At 34.1% G+C, this 27,837-nt stretch overlaps 7 protein-coding genes across 13 annotated transcripts; 2 read left to right on the top strand and 5 right to left on the bottom strand.

The window, feature by feature from the left end:
• Window positions 1-150: 150 nt before the first annotated feature.
• LOC111451345 (THO complex subunit 4A-like) lies at window positions 151-3,255 on the bottom strand. Its single transcript, XM_023091727.1, has 6 exons — window positions 2,953-3,255; window positions 2,720-2,866; window positions 2,562-2,630; window positions 2,288-2,472; window positions 1,180-1,698; window positions 151-1,096 (listed from the first exon to the last, which is right to left on the bottom strand). Exons 1-5 carry the CDS (start codon window positions 3,109-3,111, stop codon window positions 1,542-1,544), a joined length of 717 nt encoding a protein of 238 aa, XP_022947495.1. The 5' UTR covers window positions 3,112-3,255; the 3' UTR covers window positions 151-1,096; window positions 1,180-1,541.
• A 2,369-nt stretch (window positions 3,256-5,624) lies between these two features.
• LOC111451349 (histone H2B) lies at window positions 5,625-27,067 on the bottom strand. Of its 2 annotated transcripts, XM_023091733.1 has the most exons (3): window positions 7,967-8,471; window positions 6,909-6,913; window positions 5,625-6,273 (listed from the first exon to the last, which is right to left on the bottom strand). In XM_023091733.1, exons 1-3 carry the CDS (start codon window positions 8,400-8,402, stop codon window positions 5,848-5,850), a joined length of 867 nt encoding a protein of 288 aa, XP_022947501.1. In that variant the 5' UTR covers window positions 8,403-8,471; the 3' UTR covers window positions 5,625-5,847. The 2 variants fall into 2 exon arrangements, with proteins under 2 accessions (XP_022947501.1, XP_022947500.1); XM_023091732.1 differs by lacking the exons at window positions 6,909-6,913; window positions 7,967-8,471 and adding an exon at window positions 27,039-27,067 and having other exon boundaries at window positions 5,625-6,377.
• LOC111451351 (histone H2A-like) lies at window positions 10,516-11,329 on the top strand. The gene is made up of 2 exons (XM_023091734.1): window positions 10,516-10,832; window positions 10,919-11,329. Exons 1-2 carry the CDS (start codon window positions 10,626-10,628, stop codon window positions 11,159-11,161), a joined length of 450 nt encoding a protein of 149 aa, XP_022947502.1. The 5' UTR covers window positions 10,516-10,625; the 3' UTR covers window positions 11,162-11,329.
• Window positions 11,352-12,697, bottom strand: LOC111451352 (protein yippee-like At3g11230). 2 transcript variants are annotated; one of them, XM_023091736.1, is made up of 6 exons: window positions 12,566-12,697; window positions 12,413-12,453; window positions 12,219-12,330; window positions 12,044-12,087; window positions 11,553-11,610; window positions 11,352-11,467 (listed from the first exon to the last, which is right to left on the bottom strand). In XM_023091736.1, the coding sequence occupies exons 1-5, from the start codon at window positions 12,674-12,676 to the stop codon at window positions 11,577-11,579; spliced, it is 342 nt and encodes a 113-aa protein (XP_022947504.1). In that variant the 5' UTR covers window positions 12,677-12,697; the 3' UTR covers window positions 11,352-11,467; window positions 11,553-11,576. The 2 variants fall into 2 exon arrangements, with proteins under 2 accessions (XP_022947504.1, XP_022947503.1); XM_023091735.1 differs by having other exon boundaries at window positions 11,553-11,606.
• Window positions 13,699-16,379, top strand: LOC111451346 (ras-related protein RABE1c). Of its 2 annotated transcripts, none has more exons than XM_023091729.1 (9): window positions 13,699-13,870; window positions 13,978-14,088; window positions 14,456-14,528; window positions 14,645-14,745; window positions 15,068-15,133; window positions 15,328-15,425; window positions 15,642-15,704; window positions 15,789-15,881; window positions 16,020-16,379. In XM_023091729.1, the coding sequence occupies exons 2-9, from the start codon at window positions 14,016-14,018 to the stop codon at window positions 16,098-16,100; spliced, it is 648 nt and encodes a 215-aa protein (XP_022947497.1). In that variant the 5' UTR covers window positions 13,699-13,870; window positions 13,978-14,015; the 3' UTR covers window positions 16,101-16,379. The 2 variants fall into 2 exon arrangements, with proteins under 2 accessions (XP_022947497.1, XP_022947496.1); XM_023091728.1 differs by having other exon boundaries at window positions 13,968-14,088.
• LOC111451344 lies at window positions 16,802-19,971 on the bottom strand. Of its 4 annotated transcripts, XM_023091725.1 has the most exons (6): window positions 19,787-19,971; window positions 19,457-19,585; window positions 17,672-18,680; window positions 17,517-17,585; window positions 17,234-17,432; window positions 16,802-17,164 (listed from the first exon to the last, which is right to left on the bottom strand). In XM_023091725.1, the coding sequence occupies exons 3-6, from the start codon at window positions 18,149-18,151 to the stop codon at window positions 17,097-17,099; spliced, it is 816 nt and encodes a 271-aa protein (XP_022947493.1). In that variant the 5' UTR covers window positions 18,152-18,680; window positions 19,457-19,585; window positions 19,787-19,971; the 3' UTR covers window positions 16,802-17,096. The 4 variants fall into 4 exon arrangements, with proteins under 4 accessions (XP_022947493.1, XP_022947491.1, XP_022947490.1 ...); XM_023091723.1 differs by having other exon boundaries at window positions 17,234-17,585; window positions 19,761-19,971; XM_023091722.1 differs by having other exon boundaries at window positions 17,234-17,585.
• On the bottom strand, window positions 21,854-22,567 carry LOC111451348 (zinc finger protein ZAT11-like). Its single transcript, XM_023091731.1, has one exon. It carries the CDS (start codon window positions 22,444-22,446, stop codon window positions 21,979-21,981), a length of 468 nt encoding a protein of 155 aa, XP_022947499.1. The 5' UTR covers window positions 22,447-22,567; the 3' UTR covers window positions 21,854-21,978.
• Window positions 27,068-27,837: the final 770 nt, after the last annotated feature.

Genomic DNA, 27,837 nt, shown 5'->3' with positions numbered 1-27,837 from the left:
TCGACAATTTTCGCTGTTCTTAAGTAGATAAACCATTAATGCCCCCCACATAATTACTATCCAATTTGATATCTTAATGAATAATTGGAACAAAACAAAACCCATCTCCAATAATATATAGAACACAATAAATAAGAAATTTTGAAAAAATTAGATTGTCAAATGACTTTATTATAACCAGCTACCATAATGGAGGAAATTAATGCCACAACACCACTTAACATACCTCTCTAACATATCCATAAATCACACACTACAAATTGTGAACCAACTAACAAATTACAGCACTTACTTAGATCCAGATACATTCAATATTAACAATACTAAGGCATCATCAATGCAGGCACAAGCTTGAGCTAAGACAATTCCTGTCAATCAATCGATGGGTAGCATGAAGAAGCTGAAATCCAAACCATACAGCCGGCCACTTTTGGGTTCTAAATGCAGTGATGTTAAAAAACTCCAAACTCAGGTACCAGTATCATCAATAAATAACACACCGCAACACAATTCCACAGGGCACGTTGGTTTTAACTTAAAAAAAAAAAAACAAATGAAAATATGGGGTATTTAAATGATGCCAAGAGATGAAGTTTCTACCGCGCTCATTGATCATCCGCCAAAACCTCATAATGCCATCAATCAATCATCTAAGGAGAGAAGATCATATGCTAGCACTAGGCAGAAATTCAAGAAAGAAGAAAATGAAAAGAACTTGGAGCTCTGTCCTCAACAGTGATGGTATGGTACCTCAAATATGCCTCTGCCTGCTCTCATGTATTCACGGCTCTGCAGATTTTCACCATGAGCACAGCAGTAGTATACCACCACGTTGCGCGTTTCGACCAACAATTACTTAAGATAAGGATATCTCACCTGTTAAGCAGGTCTTTTTACGATAAAAATGCAGGCAGAGATGAAGATTCCTTAGTCCAAAAAGGCAACAAAATCATCTTGGTAGTTTCTTAGAATAATTTGACTCAGAGTAGGATCCCATAGCATGCTATGAAGTGTGTTCATCTTTTAGTGCATTACCCAACACTTGACAAGTTCAATACTTCATGCCTACATATTAGTTTTGTGGAGTTGAAGTTCCCTGAAAAAACATTAAAAGGGAAATTGTAAATTTGTTAGATACAATGGGAATCAACTGACAAGAATATAGATGTAGATATCTACCTCAATAAGGAACTGCAACTCATTTGTTGTGCAATCTGGGAGTGGTATTTTATCAAACCAACATCATCCTCGCAGATGTGATCGGGCAAAGGGTGGGAAGAAATAGATCCACTTTGATTCCCAACTCATTAAATGAAACAGAAAGGACTTAATGAATGAAAGCAGAGTACACACTGACTACTGTTCGTCAATTACATTACCATGCTGAAGTCATATGAAATCTAAATAAAAGAAAGCCCAAAAGCTGTAAGAAATTCAAACCAACTCTAAGGGTAACCATAGCCCTTTTCTGCGAAGTCTAGACAATGGTGGTGATACAGAGAACAACTGAAGGTGACAGAACCAAATAATGTATGAATCCACTAATTTATCTGCATCGACTCAGCATGATACTTTTCCAAGTCGGCATCAAGATCTTCAGCAGATACTTTTTCACTTGGGCCTCTTCCCCGCCCACGCCCCCTTCCAGAACCACGACCACCACGTTGACGTGATGGCAGACCACCCCTACCTTGTTGCCTGTTTAACAGTTAAAAAAATGTCAATTTGATGTAGAATGACTGAGAGGATGGTAGCCTTACTTATAAAATGAATAGCACCAAAGCGAAACAAACTTGCCTAAAAATAATAAAGAGATTCAGATACAAGTGCATACAACAGAACATCGATGGCTCACATAAGTACATATATAGCAAAGGTCTAAAAAATTGATTCAAGTAAAAAAACACATGGAAAACTGTTCTGCAATAAAAATACCCGATAAAAAAAAATTATAATTCTAGACAATGAGTATTACAAGCATATCACAACCTAAAATAAACATTAAGTTCACTACTCCAAAAGCTATAAGCAAACTGCAGTAAGAGTTCTTTATAAACAGAAATTAAAATCATTAATACAAGGAAAACAAAACTCTAATATTTATCAAACTTATATCTATATGTATAGGATTCCAAAAAATAGAAGTAGCTTATAGCAAATTAGCTGAATTTCAAACACGAATTGAAATTCGAAATATGTTTTGAAAAAGCAAGTTGCAGGCAATTGTTGCATCCAATTATAAACCTAACCAAGGATCAGAGCAGACATATCGTATACTGATAAATACCTTCTAGGAGCCCCATTGAAATTTTCGAAAGGGTTCACAGCAGCGGGAGGACCAACAGCATGAGTGGCAATATTAGTTCCAACGATCTCTATCTTCATCGGTTTTCCATCTAGCTGCACGTTGTTGTACTTCTTGACAGCCGCAGCAGCATCTCCTCGTCGTGAGAAAACTACTTCCGCCGTTCCCTATGGAAAAGAGAATTTCTAAACTTCGACCAAGATACAAAATTCACTAGAAGTCTAAACCCAGTATTGCGCCAAGCCTCGTAGAATACCTTGGATCTGCCACTTTTGTCATAATGGATACCGTAGCGTTTCATATCTCCGACCTCAGAAAAAAGTTCCTGCGAAAATCATCACTTTCAGCAAAAAACAAAAACAAAAAAAGGAAACCTATCCTATCATTTAACCTATCAGCAAGAAGTATAAATACCTTAATATCTTCGTTAGATACACCATAATCTAAATTAGATATGTAGAGCTTAGTTCCAGTCTGAATGCTAGAGGCACGTCCAGCTTGCACGGGGAAACCCGCGCCCTGATCGACAAACATATCATGCTGCCAGGTCGTCTCCGGCGCCTAACACCAAAATCACAAATCAAAACTTCAACCCAGAATTCGAGAGAGGAAAACCGGCAGCAAGAAACTAATCCTCAAAGCTATACCTTGGGAGCGGAATAAGGTGTGCGATTAGCGGCGCGATTGGGGATTCGACGGACAGGACCCGGTCCGGACCCTCTACCGCGACCTCTAGAAATTCCGGATCTGGATTTTTTGTTGTTCTTTATGATATCATCGAGACTCATATCCAAAGGAGCGGCCATGTTCAAAGAGAAATCGAACAGAAACACTGAAGGAGCAGTCGAAAGAGGGAGTAAGAGAGAGAGAGAGAGGAGAAAATTAGGGTTTCGCAGTTTCGTCGAGAGTGAAGGGTTTGGGAGAAAATTGAGGGCTGATGCCGATTTTTCTCTGAACATATAAAGACTTCAGAGGACCGCGTCGTGGTTTCTACGCGTTGTTTGCCCGCTACGACGTCGTATTGATTACCTCTTTTATTCAACTCACGACTATTCGATTTGTTATGTGAACCTAAAAAATAAATATATTACGTAAATTTCGAATTTAATTTTATTAAGATATGATATTTAGATAATATATTTTGATAATTAGTTTTAAAGTATATCTTAGATATTTTTTTTTTTTTTTTGAGTTAGCCGTATATTTTATTTTAAGATTTGAATAGGAGTATATTTTATCTCATTTAATAAGATTGAGTTAGTTATATATTTTCTCGTTTTTTTTAATGATTTGATTACTAGTATATTTTATCTTATCTACCAAATTTAGTTAGCCGTATATTTTTCTTAGTATTTGATTAGTAGTATATTTTATCTTATAAGATTTAGTTAATTATATATTTTCTCTCATTTTTAGGTATGGTTAGTTATATATTGAATTTGATTAGCAGTATATTTTATATTATCTAAAATATTTAATTAGTTATATATTTTCTCTCATTATGTATTTTTTTTAATGGTTAACCGTATATTTTATATTATGATTTGATTAACAGTATATTTATCTTATCTACCAAATTTAGTATATTTTATCTTATAAATTTAATTAGTTATATATTCTCTCATTTTTAGGTTTTTTTGGTTGGTAATATATTTTTTTATTTTTTTTTCTTGTGGTTAGTAATATATTTTAGTTAGTTATATATTCTCTCATGTTTACGTTTTTTTAGTGGGTAGTATATTTTATCTTGGGATTTGATTAACAGTATATTTTATATTAAGTATATTTTATCTTGGGATTTGATTAGCAGTATATTTTATTTTATGATTTAGTTAGTTATATATTAGTATAATATTTTATCTTATATTTTTCTGTGATAATAATTTGTATTCTATTTAAACGTGGTAAACATTAATCCCATTTCTATTTCTATTTCTATTCTTAACCATAAATTAATAAAAATAACATTTAACTCTTAGAATTGGGCTCAAAATCATGGACCGGTCCATTTCCAATGGCCCATTAATCTCTCAAGGCCCATGGAAATTCCCTACACTTTTGCTTTGTAGCACATAATTATTCCCCCTTTCCATCAAGAAAAACAAGCCAAACAAAGGTGTGGTGTGGCTATGTGCAATAGTCATTATCTTCGATTGAGTCGAGAGATGCCCAAACATTTGCCGATTGAATCGAGAGATGCCCAAACATTTGCCAATTAAGGGGATGATCATAAATTTATACGTATCGAATATGTTTCCATTGGTACGAGACATTTTAGGATAGCTAAAAGCAAAACCATAAAAATTTACACTCAAAATAGATAATATCATATTATTGTCGAAAGTCGTGGTCTCCAATATAGTATCAAAACCATACTCTTACTAAGTCGTGTCAATAGAATCCCATCATAAAGTGTCGAACAAAGAAATTGAGAGTTTCAAAGGTGTAGTCAAGCTCTTACTTAGCCATGTCAATAAAATCCAATCCTGAAGTGTCGAACAATCTACAAAGAAGTTGTGAGCCTCGAAGGTATAATTAAGTCATTAGTTAGCCATGTCAATAGAATTCAATCCTTAAGTATCGAACAATCTACAAAGAAATTGTGAGCCTCGAACGTATAGTTAAGTCCTTACTTAACCATGCCAATAGAATCCAATCCGTAAGTGTCGAACAATCTACAAAGAAATTGTGAGCCTCAAAAGTATAGTTAAGTCCTTACTTAGCCATGTCAATAGAATCCAATCCTAAAGTATCGAATAAAGAAGTTGCAAGTCACGAATGTATAATCAACATGACTCAAAGTGTAGAACAAAACGTAAACTTATGTTGAAAGCAGACAATAGCATGCTATTGTGGAGAGTCGTCTCTAGGAACGAAGAAATCAAAACGAGAACGTTCCACCATTTTCACCAGCAAGCACAAGACACCTTCGGGAATGTCCAGCGGGATCCTGATGTAGCCATAAAACACAGAAACACGGAAAAATGGGCGTACCCAACTACCCAAGTGCTATTCATTTTGGCTTGATTTCAACTGCTGGGTGTATTTTTGATATCACACAGCCGCCATAACTCATACAACACCATCACCAGATAAATTGCAGACAAAGTAAACATGATTAAGCAATATGATCAGTCCAAGAACGTCAAGCAATGCCATTCAAGTGACGAACATCAACATATGACGATCAAAACAAGAACACTCACAATACCAAATCAGATTCATTGGAAATGGCTAACAATTACAACCCATCATATCATTGGAAGGTGATCAAGACAACAATTAGAGTTCAGATACTCATTTATAAGATCAAACGGCAGCAGATTAACCAAACCCATCAAATTCAAATGGGAAATTGTTCATGATAAGAGCATCAGATAGCCAATAAAGCATCAAAGAAGCATTTACAAATCATAAGCAACTATATTTGAAGAAAGTGAGAAACCCAAAAGATCACAAATACATCAACACATCGTAATAATTAAAACAGCGTTCTACTCTACTTCGTTTCCGTTTTCAATTTCTTTCGCCTAATTAGGGTTTTAAGAACTTGTGAACTTAGTCACCGCCTTTGTACCCTCAGAAACGGCGTGCTTGGCCAGTTCACCGGGAAGAACAAGCCTAACGGCGGTCTGGATCTCCCGGGAGGTGATGGTGGGTTTCTTGTTGTAGCGAGCCAATTTGGATGATTCTTGAGCAAGTTTCTCGAAGATATCGTTGATGAAGCTATTCATGATACCCATGGCCTTGCTGGAAATTCCTATGTCTGGATGAACCTGTTTCAGCACCTTGAAGATGTAGATCTTGTAAGTCTCTACGCTCTTCTTCGATCTCTTCTTCTTCTTGTCTACGGCAGCGGCGCCGCCTTCCTTCGGAAGCTTCTTCCCTGCTTTGGGCTTTTTCTCCGCCGGTGCTTTCTCGGCGACGGATTTCTTTTCCTCGGCTGGCTTCTCCGCCGCCGGTCTCTTCTCGGCGGGCTTCTTCTCAGCCTTGGGTGCCATCGGAATTCGCTTGGTTGAAGAAAAGGCGGTGGAAAGTTGAAGAATCGTATGAGTTCAGCAAGTTGTTTGCTCTGATACTTTTGCTTCAGCTTATGTTTTTATATCTTTTGTCCATTAGTCTTTATTGGCTGATGACTTTCGGCACAGATTGCTGACCTGGCTTTATATAGTACGTTAGATGGGGTTTAGGATGGGTAATAAATCGACGGTCAATGAGAGCGATGACTTATGAAAAAGCCACCTCGTCGTCCATACAGAGAGCCACGTGGTAGAATCTTATTGGATACTCAGATATGTTGCGGATTGCTGAGCTGTAACCAAATATTGCCCTGTTTTAAACGATTATGACGCCATATTTGTCAATTTCAGGGTACCCATTTTTACTTTTAAAAATAAAATTGATGTTTAATCTGATAAGTTTGCAATATGTTAGCAAAAATTATTACCCAAAATGCCTAGACGACTATTAATTTCAATAATCCTCGACGTACATTAAAGAATAGGGATTTAAAGTTAATATGGGCTTCTTCACGTGTTAAGGATGGTTGGATTTGAACCACTCAACTCGAACTAATATAACGAGTATTCTTATATCGGCGTACTTGTCCTAATTCATGTGGTTATTAGTGTTAAATGTTTTCCCCATATATCTACGTGTTAATGCATATAATTAATGTATGTGTTGATTATTACATGCTCGTTATGAATGTGTTATAAGAGGTTCTATATTGGGATAGTTCTGTTCCACGAACCGATGATCAACTAACATTTGAATACTACTAGTCGTCCACGACTTACCATATTGAATACAACTCTTTGTAAAAAAGTATTTACATTTTTTCTTAACACCAATCGAGAAAAATATTACAAAACACCCGGTAGAAACTACTATTATACTTTTTATTAATGTCAATGAAGAAAATATTACAACACACTCCATAGAAACTACTATTGTTCTCTGTGATTAATATTTCTTTGGATGGAAACGTAGATAGGATAGAGACATTCTACTTTTAAAATATCTAAATCTTTTTCCTTTTTCTAAAATATTGAGACAATATCTCAATATTTTTATTCATAAAATATCTAAATCATTTTAAAACTATTCTGTCTATTAAGCTAATGATGATATTTTAACATTCTACACAGATGCACGCTAGATTAGACTTAGACTTAGGTCACTCTTATTTGTATCATCGTTTTTATCATAGTGTGATAGATTTAATTGGTCAAAACCGAGTTCATTTATGTTAAATAAGATCAGCATAGTTAAAGAAGGCCTAAAATTTGAAAGTTGATTCACATCATCATTAAGAGAGAATTACTTACTAAGTATACTTGTAATGTTCTTCTTATGTTTACAAATAATATCTAAATTCGAATGCTCTCTTTTACGTTGATTCAGATTTTACTTGTTTTGGAAACTTAAATGTCTTACACATTTGGTAAATGGAAAGAAGTTCATCGTAATAAACCAGATAAAGGATCGGCATATACATATCATACTCATCTAACTGTTAATAATTCACAGAATCAAATGGAACATCAAGAGGAACAAACCGAATCCCTAGCCCTAATTCCTCAATTTTCAATTTCAAATAAATCCTCCATAAACGATGAAATCAAAACGCCTCACATGAACTACAGAGCAATTAGGAACTAGTGAATTTCGTAACCGCCTTGGTACCTTCAGAAACGGCGTGCTTGGCCAATTCACCAGGAAGAACGAGCCTCACAGCCGTCTGAATCTCCCTGGAAGTGATGGTCGGCTTCTTGTTGTAGCGAGCCAACTTAGAAGACTCCTGAGCGAGTTTCTCGAAAATGTCGTTGATGAAGCTGTTCATGATTCCCATGGCCTTGCTGGAGATTCCGATGTCTGGATGAACTTGCTTCAGCACCTTGAAGATGTAGATCTTGTATGTCTCAATACTTTTCTTCGACCTCTTCTTCTTCTTGTCTCCGGCAGCCGCAGCGCCTTCCTTCGGCAGCTTCTTCCCAGCCTTTGGCTTCTTCTCCGCTGGGGCTTTCTCGGCTACGGCCTTCTTCTCCTCCACCGGCTTCTTCTCGGCGGGTTTCTTCTCGGCTTTTGGCGCCATTGGATGCTTAGAAGGTTTAAAGGATAAATTCGGTTGAAAGCTTAGGCAATTGGAATTGAAAATAAATCAATACAGTGTTTAGATCGTTGATGGATATTTATATCTCATCTATTTGATTTCTGATTGGCTGATGGTTGAAGCCACAGATTGCTGATGTGGCTAAATGGAATACGTCGGATAGCGTTAGGGTTTGTGATGAATCGACGGCCGAGAGAAGTCGTGGGAAGGGTGGACCTGAAGCCAAGTCGGAATTCGACGTGGGCGTCTTCCATTGGTTATTTTGGACTGTTGCGGATGGAGGACTTGTCACGAAATTTTTCGGCTGTGTAATCATCTTTTTTATGAAATAATTTTAATGGTCAGTTAAACTTATTATTTATTAATTTATATTAATAAAAATCTCTAATTATTCAAATTAATATATTTTTTATTTTTGTTCGACTTTCAAATATTTCAATAATGTATTTAAATTATTTTAAAACAAAAAAATATCTTTAATTCGAATGAAAAACATTAGTCTTTTATTTTAAAAGAGATTTTTTTTTGGTACTCGATAAAATACCACCACTCACACGTCTCTATATTGACAATTTGAATAAAATTATTTGTAATAATTATAAAATGAGTTATATTAATAGTTTTAATATGATAAAAGCACCCACCTTTAATTTCACAGTCTAACCTAATGTCAAGTTCAATCAAATTAATGAACTTTGCCGTCTAACCTCTTTATTTGAAGCTTTGTTAGGAAGCGGCCAAAACACAACAATAGACTTGCAACTCTCGTATGGGAAAAAGCTTCTTTTTGATAGCGGTCATAGGGTAAGGATCTGATCGTATCTCGAGACTGAAACTTGTGCGTGGGTAGGGGGGATGTAGCCAAGTGGATTGAGGCAGTGGTTGGATCTTATAATCGTTATAAATAATTTGATATAGATCATTTAAATGAAAGCATGTGAGCGAGATATGCAATAATATAGTCTATATAAAACAAAATCATAGGATATTTAATATCTCCTTATAGGTAAGTTAAGTTCGAAAATTAATATTTCGCAAAGATTCAATGACTCTATCTTAATCACGAGTGATATACTGTGATATTTTATTATAAATTATTTAATAATTCTTTTAATACATTATACATTTGAGTATATTATTTCAAACCATACATATATTCCCTTAAGTCATATAAATAGAATTTTAGGGTCCCAAGGGGTTGCCAGTTTTTTCTACCAATTGGGGCCCTCCCTTCACCACCCCATGGGGATGGTCTACACGGTTCATAACTATTCCTCTTACTACAGGACGCTTACCTAGCCAACATAGTTATCCCTGACAAATTCTCTCAATCTTAACAAACTCTCCCACGAGCCAATTTATTGGCGTTAAAGTCGTACTAAGGAAGATTCCGGAAGATTGAGTTATTATCATCTTAATCCCTAATAAAATTAAATCGGTTTCCAATGTTTTTGTTGCGAAAATGACTATTCATTTATTTCATATTCGATACTAAAAATCCTATCACGAACTCAGTTGAGTTAAGTTAAACCAAATGTAAGACTTTTCAGTGTATTTATAACTCATAGGAGTTAACCAAGTCTTATTTACGACCAATAACCTATGGTTTGAGTACTTACCAAGTATATTTTTATACTTTTTTCGTATTACTCTGTCTTTTCAAGCGGTGCCCGAGCTTTTTCGATCGATGACAAGTATATACTAGAGCTAAGAGCTACGAATACATACGTTGTTCGGTTTTTTCAGACACGTGTATTGACCCGATCAATAGAACACTATTTAAAAAAAGTCGCAAAATTAGTGTTTATTTAAAGAAGTTGATCAATTTATTTTTATCATTAATAAGGTAAGTAATAAAAAACAGAAACAATTGAAAATTACCTCAACAAATAATGAAAGACGTCAAATTCTAAATTCAGCGGGAAATTTGAAAATTTTCGATGAAAACCCCAAGGGATTCAAATCTCTATACTCGTTTCTCATTGGTCCATCTTAAAACGCCACGGATCGCCAAAAGAAATCGTTCACAACCGTCGATCAAGTAGAGCTCGTATCCGCCCAACGCATTGGCCGGTTCCCACTGCGGTATAAAACCTCGAACAACTTCCCTTGTTGAACCGAACGAAATCCGTTAGTTCTCTACACCACCGTCGATTAGAACACCGATAGTTCTCCAGCCGCCGTAAATCCTTCAACCACAATCCAATGGAGGTTAGCGCAAAGGCAAAGAAAGGCGCCGGAGGAAGAAGAGGAGGCGAGAAGAAGAAGTCGGTTTCTCGATCCGTCAAGGCAGGTCTTCAATTCCCCGTCGGCCGTATCGCTCGATATCTGAAGAAAGGGCGCTACTCTCAACGTGTTGGCACCGGCGCTCCTGTCTACTTGGCCGCCGTGATGGAGTATCTAGCCGCTGAAGTAAACTAGTCGTTCTTTTCTGATTCCTCTTGATCCTAATCAATAGAATCGCCATTGTACTGATCTTGTATTTCTCCGATTTACAGGTTCTTGAATTGGCTGGAAACGCTGCAAGAGACAACAAGAAGAACAGGATCATTCCTAGGCATGTGCTATTGGCGATCAGGAACGACGAGGAACTCGGAAAATTGCTCGCCGGCGTAACTATTGCTAGTGGTGGAGTTCTTCCAAATATCAATCCGATTCTGTTGCCGAAGAAGACAGATAAGGCTGTTAAAGAGCCGAAATCTCCATCAAAGGGCGGAAAGTCGCCGAGCAAGTCGTCTTAAACGGTGAATGAATCTGTAATTTAGGGTTCTATGTTTTGTGGTAAGCGTAGACGAAGATCTAGAAATTAATGTAATCGATATGTTTAATTTACCAATTTACCGGCGAGGAATCAACCTGATGACTTGTTTTGTTCTTACGTCTCTAGAATAATTATGGTTGGAATTACGTTAAACAAATCAAGATCGATCGAGGCGAAATATTCATGGAATTCATTGATCAAGAACAAAACAAATTTCAAATCTCAGTTTAAGTAAACTAATCTTCAATCCTCAATGCTGTTCTTGATCAATCCTTGAGAAATGTACCTGTTGCAAAATTTATATTTGTTTTCTTAGTAAATTATACTTGAAAAAAGAAAAAAAAAATCCAGAAAAGATTAAATGCACTAACCTCCGTATTGCAGTAATTCAGCATTTAATCTCCATTGGTAAAAATATCGACCACCTTACTAAGATAAATAATTCACGACCTTTAATACAACTTAGATCCGTATATAATTTACAATTAATTCAAAAATTAATATGTTGAATCATCAAAAAAAAAAAATAAATAAATAAATTGCATGATTAAATTGAATAAGCTAAGAACAATGAGTGGTTTAAGTAAGAATAAAATATGTTAAAAGAAGGTAACTAATAATTTTTACGTTTTGCATAAAAAAATATTAAATCGGTAGAATGTTAAATAAAGATTCTAAATCTTGATTCGGACTCGTGAGAGTTATCATAAATGAATATATATATATATATAATTTTTTTAGTTGATAATAGATAGATATATCCCGATGTTATTTAAAAAATGATATTTTTTTTAATAAAAAAACTGAAGTACATCTTATTTTATAAAACTTATATATAACAAGGAGGAGGGATAGTTCTTACTCGTGGCAAATGAAACTAAATCCTTGACGTCGGGTGCTGTCGTACTGAAAAAAAATAATATAGAGATTAAAAAGTTAAAACCATTTTAATTGAAAATTATGTAACAAATGAATTTAAAATTGAGATAAATTATAAAATAAATACTAAAAAAAAAAAAAAAGAAAGAAAAACTAACGTATTGTCGGAATCCAATGAAAGCGCCACATTTGACACAGTAAAGCTGTAGAAAAAGTGCAGGAGAAGGAAGATCTTGATTGGCTCCACCGTCATTTTCCACCAAATTCACCCTAAAAAAATAAAAAATAAAAAATATTAAGTATGATTAGCGTAAAATTAATGAGAATTAATGCATAATCAGTGGTGACTTACGTAGAAGAGAAGATGGAGCCTTGGGAGGGTGGCCAGAAAGGCTGGAGAAAATGGGGAAAAGAAAGAGGCAGCCATTGTTAGGGCTTGTTCAAGAACTGTAAAAAGAAATAAAGAAATAAAGAAATAAAGAAAATAAAAGAAAAGGGAAATTACGAAGGTGTCCTGGGTTATATTTTGGTGCAAGGCGATGTAAGTGTTGCAAAATTTGCAGGCCTTTAGAACTCCTTCTCTTGGATCGTGTTCAACAAGAAACAGCCTCCCCATTTCAATTCCCTCAAATCAAACACCACTAATTAATTACGCTTCATGCAACCCCCCACTTATATATACATAATATCAAATATGTTATAATTATATTAGATTTTTATTTTTATTTTATATTAATTAAGTTTTGAGCGTCCGCATATATTTTTTTATATTTAAGAATATGAATATAGTTTTGAGAGTCGGGATCACAGAATTAGGAGGCGGTTACTAAATAGATACAAATGGGGTAAATTCCTCTTTGATTAGGGAGCGACGTACGGAAAATGAAAAGAAAAAGCCCATTTTGAAACCATTAGTGTCACGTTCAAGATAACGAAGGAATTTCTAATGAGAAATTTAGGAATTCGGGTGAAGATTAGGAAAAAATAGCAGGGAATCCATGTGAAGTAGAAACTATAATCGGATAAGGAGAGATTTAATCAACTTCAGAGAAAAATTAAGGATTTCTGCCGAAAGCACTGTTGGATGATGAAAATCCCACATCGGCTAATTTAGGGTATGAGACCTCTTGGGAAGCCCAAATCAAAGCCATGAGAGCTTATGCTCAAAGTGGACAATGTCATGCCATTGTGGAGAGTCGTGTAATTCCCTCCTTCGCAAATTAGTAAAAAATTATTTTAACATTTTTTTTAATTCCAATAATGATTTAAAGAATATAAAAGAAAATAATATATTAGTAGTTTTAATATTAGTATAGGGAATAAATAAATACACTAGCGTTATTATATTTGGTATTAGTACAAGGATATTGAAATAAGGATATTGAAATAGGGAAGGAGCCCACGTCACCCAATTTGCTGAGGTGGCCAGCGCATAGACAACTAATTTTTCCTTTCGGTATCAATTATGCTTGGGAATCCAACACGGTCACAAAACCAGCTACCCACGTGGCATGAAAGAAAGTTTAAGGAACACGTAAGACAGCTGTCTGTAAATGATTGGACACATAAATTTAATAACTATTTCATTTGGTTAAGGGGTAATTCCGTCATTTTAAGCCTTCCGCTTGGGAAAGGGAATAAAGTCCGAGAAAAAGGAGGTCTCTTTACAGGTGGAGAGCCGCTCGAATTTTTTTTTTCCTTTTTTGGCTAAAATCGCTGTCAATCATTCTCTAACATCCCACGCGCCACCGCAACCGCCTCGACGGTGACTCGGTTGACGGCTGTTCTCTCGTTTTCTGTCTCGGAATCGGTACATTTCTCTAGCATTTGCGGTTTTTCTGCCGTTCTGTCTCTTTTTCGTTGAGGTTTGTTGAGTTTGTGGTTGTTTTGTTTCATTGATGTTCTAGGTTATTGCAGAGGGGGATTTCTGTTGAATCGATTTGATTGGAATTGTTATGGCTGCTCCACCTGCAAGAGCTAGGGCGGATTATGATTATCTCATAAAGCTTCTGTTAATCGGCGATAGCGGTGCGTGATGTTCTTTTCGGATTCAAATAGAGCCTCATTTTCTAGTTTCTTCTTTGAGGTTATCCTATTATGGTCTGTTGATTGGAAAAATGCGATAATTATTGATTGAGAATGCTTGTTTTTCTTGGATCTGGACTGCTCTCTCGAATCTCTCAGTTTTTGTGGACGATAATTTCAGTTACGCTGAATTTGATTTGGTAATTGAGGACGCGTGTTGGTTGATTTGGTGTATTCCATGATGTAAATTTGAACATCTCTATTATATCGATGTATTGTTTTTGTATCTGTTTAACAGATTTGGTTCACATTGCAATGTTACCTAACGATTTCTTTCGTTTCTGTTCTTTTTTGTTGGTCATTTTTGCAGGAGTTGGTAAGAGTTGCCTTCTCTTACGTTTCTCAGATGGTTCCTTCACCACTAGTTTTATTACTACCATTGGGTGTGTATAATTTTCTATATGAATGTAAATACCCATGTCTTGTGGGATTATGAGATGGATTTATGCACTTAAAAAGTTTCCTTCTGAACTAACTAGGACATTTTCCCCTCCTGCAGTATTGATTTTAAAATCAGAACCATTGAGCTTGATGGAAAACGGATCAAGCTCCAAATTTGGGACACCGCTGGTCAGGAGCGGTTCCGTACGATCACCACAGGTATTCTTTTCTTACCTCCATGATCATGGACTTGTCTATTGCTTGAAGCTAGAATCATGATAGAATATGTTATATTTGAATGAATTTTGATTTGTCGCTATTCATTACTGGATTTCTTCCTAAATTGTAAATCTTTCGTGGAATGGCTAACTGTTTTACTTTTGCTATTTGAACTTGGAATTCAGTGTCCTGATATTGATTCTCTTTTCTTTGTTCCAAGATGTTGGAGTATTTTCTTTATCAGGATTTTTGTTTTTGCTGTAGCGTTAATTGTCAATGAGCAGAGTTTCTCAATAGTTCTGCTACCTGTTTGTTTTTTCAGCGTACTACCGCGGTGCCATGGGCATTTTGCTGGTCTACGATGTAACAGATGAATCATCTTTCAACAGTAAGTACCATTCTGCCATTTCTTTTTGCAGATTTTTCTTGTCACATTATATTTCGTTCTTGTATATTTGCATTTTGATCCAAAATATGATTTCATCTTTTCATTTATGATGCCTTGTCCTATGGATGTTTCATAGCTCCTTCCATTTCTCTATCATTTTGCCTTCTCACTCCTTATTCTCTAATGCTTTTCAGATATTCGAAATTGGATTCGTAATATCGAACAACATGCTTCTGATAATGTCAACAAGATACTGGTAGGAAACAAGGCCGACATGGACGAAAGCAAAAGGGTATGTTATTACTTCTATTCTGCTTATGAAAACTGAAAAGAAAGGCATCAACTTTAAATAGTTGTGCTACTAACCTTGTAGCATATATGATTTGGACCTCAGATAATATTGCCAAACTGATATCTAGGGGTATCTTTCTTGAAGAATCCTTGACTAAGATTATCTTTCTCTCAAGCCATGCCTGTTATCATTTCTTTTAACATCCTTATATTACAGGCTGTGCCTACATCCAAAGGACAAGCGCTTGCTGATGAGTATGGGATCAAATTCTTTGAAACTGTGAGTGAATGTTCTTCTTCCTGTGTAATTTTTCCATAATAGTTTGTGAATGAAAGCTGAAAATATTTGGTATTTGCATTACAGAGTGCGAAGACAAATCTTAATGTGGAAGAAGTTTTCTTTTCAATCGGAAGGGATATTAAGCAACGTCTCTCTGATACCGATTCAAAGTCTGAGGTATTTTATAATTCTTCTGCTATAGTTCACCCAAAAAACAAGAAATAACCAAAGCTCGAACTTTTTATTTTTTCATTGTGTATTACAATTATTCTTGATTAATGAACCGAAGACATGTGGTCTTTGTTACGTTTGCAGCCTTCGACGATCAAGATCAATCAAGACCAGGGAGCCAATGCTGGTCAGGCTGCACAAAAATCATCCTGCTGTGGTTCTTAAGATGGTCAAACCCTTTGAAGTAGTCATATATTGAAGTTGTCATACTTCATTGATGGGCGCATCTATTAGCTATTTTGTGATTCTTTTGAACTTCATTTAGTGTGTAATAGATAGATAGGTACTTTTCATGTCTAGAATTTCATTTGTGATAATGTCTATATTATAAAGAGATTTATTTGTTTCCTTTTCATTTTGGCTTTTTTCAGAAACAATGTTATCCCAATTATTTGTTTGCTACCGGATGGTTTGTATATATTCAACTATTTTGACTTTTAAGACGATGAACGTATCTCCGTAATGTAACTCATTTTCTCCTCTGTTATTCGAACTCCCAGCAGCATCAATGATATCTTTTTAAAAGGGCGGCTACTATAACTGATCTATCATCTCTGTAGATGCTATGATATCCGAACTCTCTGCATCAATGGATCATCTTTGCACTAGCCGATTTCGACATATATTCAAAATAATGCCTTTCAGCATCAATGGATCATCTTTGCACTAGCCGATTTCGACATATATTTAAAATAATGCCTTTCATCTCTTTTTTGCTAACGTTGCCTTAGACTAAACAAACATTTTTTACTATACAAACATTTTTTATAAGGTTGGGAAAAGCCCAAAGTAATTAAAACTCTGAATAGAAAGCCCAAAAAGGACAATACATGACTAGCCGTGAAAGCATCACTAAAGCAACAAAATTTCACGTAAGTAGAATCAAGTTTTCATTCTAAGCGATTTACAATTTACAATGAAGATGTAGTTTCCAACATAGAATGGTCACCACAAACCCTCCAAATAAGGTGTAAAATCTAAATTCTAGCCCCATTTCTTCACTGTACTTGATACATGACTGACTGCCTCTTTTCTTGGCAATGGCAAATACGAAATTGAATTTAAACCACCAAACCAATAAATCAGTTAGCAAGTAAAACCTGATTCTCTGCACAGTATCCACCTAATCTCGTCCTACATTTACAGAACTGGCAATGAACTCTACTGAAGGCTAAGTTCATCCTTCCCATATATGCGCTGAAGCTCACGGGTAGCTGCTTGAAACGATTCTGAAAAAATGAATACAAAACATATTTTTAAAGACTTAAAAGGGGAAAGAGTAAGAGTTGCATCTTTACCTTTCCAAATCCGAAAAGATTTCTGATTGATTGGTGCACCGAAGATGGTTTGAATTGTATCAAACAACAAGCTCTCCGGAGTGCTTCTTAGTTCTTGTACTATCTGGTAAATAGTTTTCCCATTCTCAAAGTATATATGATTATTTGGGTGTTTTGTTTTGCAGCCAGCATGCCGCTCAAACTCATACGCATTAAGCATCTTCCAAGGAAACACAAAGGGTGTGTTAGATCTGACTGAATTCATCTTCAACTCTTGCATCAATGACAAATTTTGATGACTTACCTTGGAAAAGTTGCAAGATTGGCATCCACAAAGATACCCAGATCGCCTTATAATTATTCCTTGAAGCCACTGATAAAATCAGTGAAGAGTATGAGCTAACGACACGGCAAGCCGAACTTAAAGTGTAAATAGTGTGAAGAAGAAAAGAAAGTTACCTCTCTAGCTACAGAAACATACTTCACAGGAACGCCATCGAGCATACCAGTCGACATCAAACTTCGAACGTTTGAAGGGAAGCTGTTTGGAGCTTCTTTCCTCGTTTTGTAGTCTGGTCTATTCTTTGGTGTCCTATCCGGCTTTTGCATAGCTATCTGAGGACTGCTTACAAGTACATCAAAATTTGATGGTTCCAAATCAGTGACACCAACAACTTCAGATGGTTGGAATGAAGATTCGTAGAATGTCGAGTCGTGGCTTCCAAGAGACCTGCCTAAGGGGATGATATCTTGCTCATCAGGAAATTCTCCAAACGAGATTATATTTGGATCCTGCTTACCGTAATCATCATCAATGGAGACAACATTGTCGTCTATCTTCCCTCTATGATCTAGTAACCCAAAATGGTGATCCCCATCATTGGCAGTTTGATTTATCAAACTGAAGCTGTCATCCTCCTTAATATAGGCCGATCCCATCGATACGAGACCCGTTTCAATTTCCTTGTAGTGACGACCTTCTATTGCTAGTTGACCGTCATCGTCCCTATTAGAATTACTTCTTGGACATGGTTGCAGATCATGTACATTATCTTTAACCTGATCCTCCAACCCATGAGATATAGATGCATCATCTCCATATTGATTGGTCTTCCATACCTTTTCTCCTGAGATCAAAATGATCAGGAATTACAGAAGATGTTTTTGTTAGAGGTAAGTCAGCAGACCTTAGTGATTTGGGTCCGAATACGCAACCAATAAGTCGATGTGACGATTGATAATTATCAGTATGCTGCTCCCAATGAAGAACATTCACATTTGACAGAATTCCTGTCATTTTACTATTTGGAGCTTGAATTGCTTGCTTCTTGTTCGGGAAAACCTGCATCTCACAATCATCGATAAACCAGTGACGTGCTCGTTTTGTGTCTCATAATGAAGGGCTGCCAAAAGTTGAATGTGAATCATTTTCATGCCCCAGACCCATCGTAATCCAAAATCCTTCGTTCTGGACAGAACATCACAAATAATCGAAATTCAGAGAAGAAATCGGAAAGGAATTAATGCCAAAAGACTAATAACAGTCACACTTTTGGTTTTCATCACTTTTCTTTTGAGTTTTTATAAGGATTTCATCTTCCAAGGTCTTTTTTATAAGGATTTCATCTTCCAAAAGGTCTTTTTTATAAGGATTTCATCTTCCAAAAGGTCTTTTGCGAAAAGGTCTTTTGCGAGGTGAAACAGATGGATTTATTGTTGAGGATTGTTGGGAGTGAGTCCCACGTTGGCTAATTTAGGGAATGATCATGGGTTTATAAGTAAAGGAATACATCATCATTGGTATGAGACTTTTTGGGGAAGCCCAAAGCAACGCCATAGAGCTTATGCTCAAAGTGGACAATATCATACTATTGTGAGATTCGTGATTCCTAACATTTATGTTCCAGTTACTCATATATAAGAACAATCGTGCTAGTCTTGAGTCCTAAAAGCATTGAGTTTATATTACAATCACAGACACTTATCATTAGAGTGATGAAACCAGGAAGCCAGTTATATATCCAGAACATCAATGTCACTAAACCCTATTTCATAACTTTAACCTTAAAAGATGCCCTGGATTTGGTTTTGGATATGAGTGATTCAAACTATTTGAAATTAAGATAGGGAACTATTTCTATTCACAAATTCAATTCAATTGGATTGTTTCATGAGATTTTGCTCAAACGCGACGATCCTAAGCAACAAACCAAGAAATTCATATTTGGAGAATTGAAAGCATACCATTTCGATTCTTCTTCTAGTTCGAAGTACTCGCGGAGAAGCTTCAAAACTCCATAGAAATTTTGACTAAAGACGGAGGTTCCTTGTAGAACGAACCATCCACCAAATTTCTTCAACCTCTCCACTTCTCTGCACCAGAATCAATGAGAAAACCATATTTTCAAAAAAATACACACAGTTTAAGAAAAGGAGGCGCTACCTTTTCTTTGGCACACATAACGAAACAACAACGATTGTGCGATTTTTCAAACAGGAGAAAAGCCTAGAAATGGACGCGGAAACACAAATTTCAACTTCATTTTACCATTCCAGTGTAGACGCAGAACATACCGTCAGTTGCTTACTGGATTTCGACACAGCAGGGTTCCGGCAAGGCTACTCCGGCGACGAAATTGGACGAAAATGATGGCTTCATGAGGGAGAGAACAATCCAATCGGGTAAAATGCAGTTCTGGAAACTACGATGAATGAAATACTCCGATTGGCGAAGTACGATCTTCAATGAAATTGATCGTTCAAAAATCATGAACCGAGGAATTAAGTGATGTGACAGCCCAAAATTAAACTAAATAAGAATTAATTAGATACAAACACAAATTAAACCATACGTTATTAGGATTAAACTTTTAAAAAATACATTTATATTACTTTTGAATACAAAGCTAGACTTAATTACCAATTATTTTTTTTATTAATATTCTTAAATTTTTTTTAAAAAATAAAAAATATTAATATATAGATAACTTTTAAGAGTAAATTAATATCTTTAAAATTTTCGGAAAAAAATTATAATTTTTTTTTATTATTAGTATATGGATTAAAAATTTATTTATCTACGCTCCAAATAACATTTATCTATTTTTTTTAAAATAAATTTAAAGATATTTTTAATTTTTTTTTTAAATATAGGCATTATTCAAAATTTAAAATATTTAAAAATATTTTTAAGATAAAAGTGGAAGTTAGAAAATATTTAAAATAGATTATATATTATATCCTAAAGATTCTAATGGAGTGATTACATAAAAGATTTTATTTATTGAAACTAATTTGAAAAAGTGAAGACTTAATTTGAATTCCATTTCCTTATTGGACAAGAAGAAATTTAAGATAGATCGTTCCCCTATTTAAATTCTTAATTTCATTTAAATCTCACATTTACTCGATTTTTAGTGATCGTAATAACACGTTTATCGTATAATGGAAGGTCAACCATCACGAGCAATGTTTCAACGAGTATACATTATTTTTGAGGAAGAAGACGAATTATGTCAGCACCTTCAATTCCAATGGGCATGGTTTCAACATATGTTCGCTCTAGAGTTGCTGGAGGAGCAGCAATTGCCGCCACCGCCGCCGCCATCGCCACCGCTGCCGCCGTCGCCTCCTCCTCCTCCGCCGCCTCCTCCTCCGCCGCCGCCGCCTCCTCCTCCTCCGCCCCCGCCGCCGCCTCCTCCTCCTCCTCCGCCCCAAGAGTTTGAAATAGATTATAATGGTCTCACGTCATTTCTCGAAGTGGATCGTTCGTTCTTTTCGCCGTGGAATTGGAACCCTAATTCACCACAAGATAGTGAGAATGCAAGAGGAAACGATCGCATGGTTTTTCAATCACCAGATTCATTCTTTAGCGAGGATCAGGTGATTTCTAATTCTTTCTATTTTTTCATCCTCAAATTTGATCATTAAAATGTATTTTTAAAATTTTTGTTTTGTTTTAAACAGGATTTGTACAGAAGGATGAGCGGCAAGGATTCCGAGAGTTGAATACCCATATCTCACCCTCATCCAATATCGAGATACAAATATCATCATCATAAAACTACCGTTTGATTCATGAACCATTTGAAAAGAAAACAACTCTTTCTAGGTAGTTTTGTTAGTTATGTCTAGTCAACTAAATCTTGAATGAAGAATAGGCAACGTTCCAGTTTTATTTTCATCTACTAGTTCATTTTTTTTTTCTTTCAAGAGCTTAAAGTGTGATTTAAGAGAACAGTGAATATTGTCAATTTTGACCCATTATATGTTTGCTACAGACGTGGCACACTGTTATAATAAATGTTTTGTTCACTTTCTCAATCTACAGCTCACCGATTCTACAATAAAAAAATATTTTATTTATTTTTCTAATTTGAATTAAATGCTAATAAAAAAAAGAAAAAAAAGACTAAATTTACAATATTTAACCCATCTTTTAATTCAAAATTAAATTATTTTGTTCCATCGTAATTTTCATCTATATAAATTTGATATAATAATTTAAATTAATTTTAATTATGTGAAGGACTATTAATTTATTAAAATTTTCTTTTGATTTGGTTTTTAAATTTAATAATGATTTCTTCAACATATTAAGAAACAAATAAAATTTTAAAGAAAATAAAAAGTAGGAGGACACGCTGTAATTTAACCTTATTATTTTAGTAGTCTAACATAAATGAATCGGACACGTGGCATAAATACAAGGCCACGTGGCAATAAAAAAAACAATGTAGTCTATCTATCTGCAAGAAACAGAGGAATTACGTCAAGCAACCGACCGGCGGAGCCATCAACTGCAACCGGACGAGATCATTCTCCAACGGCGTCAAATTCAAATCCATTCCGACGACTCCATTACCACTGTCGCAATCGGAGTCATCGGAGACAGGTTGCGCCGGCGTCAAACTAACAGGGACAGGAGAAGAATTCCGATGTCGGCGCATATGTCCGCCGAGCGCCTGACCGACGGGAAACTCAAGTCCACAAATGGAGCACTCATGAGGCTTGGACTTAATCGCGTTATTCTGTGACGTATCGCTTGGAAATTTCGGCTTCCGGTGAGAAGCTCTGTGGCCGCCGAGAGCTTGAAACGAGGAAAACTCCCGATTACAAGTCTTGCAGACAAAAACTCGGCGGCGAAACGACTCCGTTTTGGATTTGGACAAGGAAATCAAGCAATCAGCCATCAGTAATGAGTCAATTTCAGATTCAAATCTCACTCTCTTCATCAGATCGGATCAAATCGGATCGGTTTGGATATCGGAAATGGAAGCGAGTGCAAATATTATATATATGGAACACTGTCGGCTAAATCTGTTGGGCGTGTGGATGCGGCGGAAGAGGGTTGAAGAAGGGAGCGCGTAAGGTGAAGAAGCAGAACGTGGCCGGAAGGTGCCGTGACGTTTCTGATTCTGTTCACAGCAGTTTTTTCATTTTTATTTATTTTTTTAAAATATTTATTGGATTATTTAGTGTCAAAGCGCGTGGGCACCAAAATATAATTAGTGGGATTTATTATGTAATTAAAATTATTAAAAAATTCTTATTAAACACACTTTACAGGCTTGACTTGAATATAATGGAAATTAACCTGAAAATTCACCATATCTTTGTAAACAATTTTCCAATTAATTAATTATTTTATTTTATGCTTTGATATTTGATATTTTTTATTTTTTTAAAATTGTAAATATGTTTTTTTATAATTAAATGAGGTTAATTTACTATGTTATTTCTTAGATTTCAGGAGTGAGTGAGGTGGGAATAGAAGATTTTTTTTTTTTTTTTTTTTTAAGAATATATATATATATATATATATATATATATAGAGGTATATTTGATTTTTAAATGTTGCACATTTTTAGCCTGTTAAATATTTAAAATAGCGTGTTAAATATTTAAAATTTGAAACTATATAATAAAGATATGTATGAATTTTAAGAAAGAGTTTGTATTTATTTAATTAGTGAATTTAAATAATCCGTGAATTAGATAATTTATGATTGGAACACATGGATTAACTAACACGCTTAGTTTTTTTTTTTTCTATAATTTTATACAATAATATTATAATTAATTCATCAAAATTTATTCTTATTTTTTTTAGAATTTAAATGGTATTGTTCTAAGTTCGTATTACCATTTTATTTAAGTAACAATATTCTCTAAAATTAATTATTTATAAATTTTCAAGTCCTTCGTGGAACTCATAATTGCTATTAATGAGTCATGATCATAATTGTAAAAAAAAGGTTTGAACAATTACAATATTTCCACGAGAAGACTGAGCAACTTAATATATATAAAAAAAGAAAAAAAAATTGAATAGGTTGATTAGTCAATGTTTCTAAAACTCTAACTTGTTTGTCGGGTCAAGCTGGTCTACAACTTTCTTTAAATCGCGTGGAAAATATATATTTGTAAACGTAATAGCAACTATAAGTAACGTGTTGATAATTAATGACTAATAATTAATTCATATATTAGTCGCATTTAGTCAAAAATCACTGGAAAATAGTTAATGTTTAAGAATACTTTTCTTCTTACTTTTGAACCAAAAAGTTTGGTTAGTTTACTTAACATTTTTTCAACCTATGGTCTTTGTTCTTCGAAAAATACTCATAAAAATTTAAGTAAATTCCTATAACAAAAATTTTTATATTTAAAAACCATATATTGTAGCCTAAAATTAACATAATTCAAATATCCAACGTTCAAAACTTTCAAAAAAAAAAAAAAAAAAAAAAAAAATCTGTTTTATTTATTTATTTATTTGTTTTATTGTAGTCAAATTACATTTAATATATATATAATAAAAGACTTTTAAGTTAAGTCTCACCACCAAGAAAATTCAAAATAAATAAATATATAAATAAATAAAAAGTTTAGCTAGTGGTTGAGTGAGAAAGATCTCAGCACATAATTTGGAAAATACACAGAATTTACAAAATAAATAGACTTAAGTTTAAAGTTTATTATTATTATTAAATAAATAAATAAAATAAAGTTTGGAGTTGATTTGATGTAATTGTAAAGGAAGTTTCTTAGTAATGAATAAGTGGTTTGAGAATTTCTGGAATCTTTCCCTTTTTTTTTTGTTCAATTCTTTATTATTAAAGGTCATTATTTTTTAAATAACATTTTCTTAAATTAATATTTATATCAATTAAATCTTAAATTTACGTCCAGGATAAAATATTTCTTTGTCTACACGTTAGAAAATTTTATAATTATATCGGTTTCTCCGACGATGGTTAAAAGACAAACCCTCATAGACATGGAGATCATATGATCATCTTGTGAAATATTAATCTTTTTAATTAATAAATTTATAAAAATATATTAAATATTTTGTGACCGTAATACACTACTCCTATGAGTTGTAATATAAGACACCTAATCCTCTGTGTGTCAACCGAATATATAATATTAAATTTTAAAAAAAATTAAAAGAATTATTTAAACATGTTGAATCCGAATGTCGTCACCATGTTGGTGGTATTATTACATTTATTTCCCATTTAAAATAACAAAAATTGAAATTAAAAAAAAAAAAAAAAAAAAAGAAAATTGGCAGAGATAGTTATTGGGCTGAATTGGGCTGGCAATCATCTATGGGCTTTTCATCGCTGCCCACAGTCAAGCCCAGTCAACGGCCCATTTATCGAGCGTGACCAAAAACCGAAAATTGCAAAAAGCTCCTCCATTTCATTCGTATTATCTTTAAGCTAATTTCACGATGGCCCACAACTATGTTATTTTTGTAATTTTACCTCAGAACATCGTGAGTCAAATGGTAAAAATAATAATAGTAAAAACCATATTCTAATTTTTTTTATAAATAAAGGGGTGAAAAGCAATTTAAATTTTTTCGAACCGGCCCATTATAGAGCAATGTATAGTTAAAGCGAGACATTATAGTAAAAAAATACATTTAATTAAAAGATTGTAACAAGTTTCTAGATAGGAAAAGAAAAAACCCACTAAAACCAAAGTTTGAGATTAAATTAAATTAAATTAAATTAAATTAATGATGTGTCCATTATAATATGATTTGATCATCAACCAATATACCTAATGAAAATAAAATTCAAATCTTGTTTTATTGTGCATCATATACATAATAGATATAATACATTACCTTATCTCTTCACATACTTTTAATTATCCTATACATTTAATATTTTATTTATCATACAAATCATTGCCCATTGCCCATTTATGCTTATGTAAAATCATGTGACGTGGCATAACCAGTACATTCGTCTAATTTAAATGAACTAACTCTATCTTATATCTTATTTATTCGACCAATTGGGGTCTACACAGTGTAACAACTCAAGCCAATTGCTATTAAATATTGTTCGTTTTAGTTTATTAGTATCGTCGTCAATCTCACAGGTTTAAAACACGTCTTCTTTTAGGGAGAGGTTTTCACGCCCTTAGAATGAGTGTTTCGTTCCCTTCTTCAACTGATACGGGCTCTCATACATAAAAAAAAATTAAAAAAATATAATAACAATAATAAATCTAAAAATCAAAATTTTCAAAACTTTTATTTTATTTTTTTTAAAAATAATAGTTTTTATTAAAAATTTATTGTTAAAATTATTAAAGGTTAAAATAATTACAAAGCATATGTTAAATTGACTTCGGTTAATGTAAGAATATTTAGCAGCAGAAATTGAAAATGATGACAATGTCAATAAAGTGAGTGAATTAAAAGTATTTATATTTAATTTATTTGGGAGAATATATATTTAGATTATAAAGTAAAGTAAATCAGAGGAGGGAATAAACTATAATTACCAAAAACAAAAATATTTATATTTAATTTTTTTTAGAATTAAAAGTAATATTATAATTTTTTAGAAAATAAGAGAATTTTAAAAATATTAATTATAATTTTGATGATCGAGTTTTTAAAATGTTTTTATGAATTAGACAACGAATCCAAAAAGTTACTCGAATCAAATGAAATTAATAATAATAATAATAATAATAATAAATGGGGAAGGTTGAAAGTGGTGATTTCCACGTCACAAGTGGTTTATCTCTTCTTTTTTTGGAAAAAAAATGTTGGCACTTAAAAGGTCATAGAATGGAAGAATTGAAGGACAAAAAAGGCAATATAATATTTATAGCCACCCACATTATTAGTTTATTATTATTATTTAATTTTCTTACAAATAATATTAAATTTTTATTGGCTTTTGTTTGTATTTGAATTTAGGTGATACCATATTCCACTTCCACCTTATCATATGTTTTCATAGTGCTGTCATCTCATTTTACCAACTCAAATTCTTTTTTATTTATTTAATTTTTTTTTTTTTCAATTTCCTTTTTACACCAAGATGGTATCTCCTTCTAATTCATATTTCTAGACTAACTTAATGTTATCAATTTTTTACGAGTGAAATTATTCATTTTTATGTAACAGTTCAAGTCCACCGCTAGTAAATATTGTTCGTTTTGACTCATTATGTATCGTCGTCAACTTCAACTTTACGGTTTTAAAACACGTATGTTAAGGAGAGATTTCCATACCCTTATGAGGAATGTTTTGTTCTTCTCTCCAACCGATGTGGGATCTCACAATCTACTAACCTTGGGGCCAACATCCTCACTGGTACATCGCCCGATGTCGGGCTCTGAAACCATTTGTGACAGCTCAAGCCCACTGCTAACAAATATTGTCCACGGTTCTAATTGCTAGAGAGGTTTCCACACCCTTATATAATCTGTTTTGTTCCCCTCTCAAATCGATGTGGGATTTCACAATCCATCTTCCTTGGGAGCAACATCCTCATTGGCACACCACCCGATGTCTCGCTCTGATACCACTTGTAACAGCCCAAAACCCACTACTAACAAATGAGATGTTTCCACACCTTTATAAGGAATTTTTCGTTTCTCTCCAACCGATGTGAGATTTCACAATCCACCTCCCTTGGGGGTCAGCGTCATCACTGACCACTGCCTAATATCTTGGTTTGATACCATTTGTTACAATCCAAGCCCACCACTAGCAAATATTATCTACGGTTTTAACTGCTAGGGAGAGGTTTTCACACTCTTATACGAACGTTCATTCCTCTCTCCAACGGATATAAGATCTCACGTTAATAAATAGACGTTAATATATATATAGATATATAGATAGATAAAAGTTGTTGTTAATACTATAGGCCTAAAATGGGTGGGATGCCTCATTTTGTGGTGGGATTGACAAGATTGAGATGGAAGTTAATATGATAAGATAAGGGTATGGATAGGATTTTTTAGGCGAATTCAGTGTCTTATTTTTAGTGGGGTTTCAATTGAATTCTACCCTTCCCCCACTTTTTGTGAGTACCCTATAATTTCATGAACGTTTTCTTAATCCTTCAACAAAATCTAACTACAAAATTACTAAGAACAGGGCTGCAAATTTTGATTTAGAGCTAACATGATTTGGAGGCATCTTCTTGGGCAGCTTGTTTGATCAAATCTCGCTACAGATTGGGTATTTTGTCGAACACTTTGCTGTTGTTGGTGGAATTTAGATGATGTCTTTTCGAATTACAAATGATTTTGACACGCATTTTCAGAAAGGGATGCCACTGACCAGCTTCTAA

This window comes from Cucurbita moschata, unplaced genomic scaffold (assembly GCF_002738365.1).
Source record: "Cucurbita moschata cultivar Rifu unplaced genomic scaffold, Cmos_1.0 Cmo_Scf00013, whole genome shotgun sequence".
NCBI classification, from domain to species: domain Eukaryota; kingdom Viridiplantae; phylum Streptophyta; class Magnoliopsida; order Cucurbitales; family Cucurbitaceae; genus Cucurbita; species Cucurbita moschata.
This window is presented reverse-complemented; position numbering and strand designations above follow the sequence as displayed.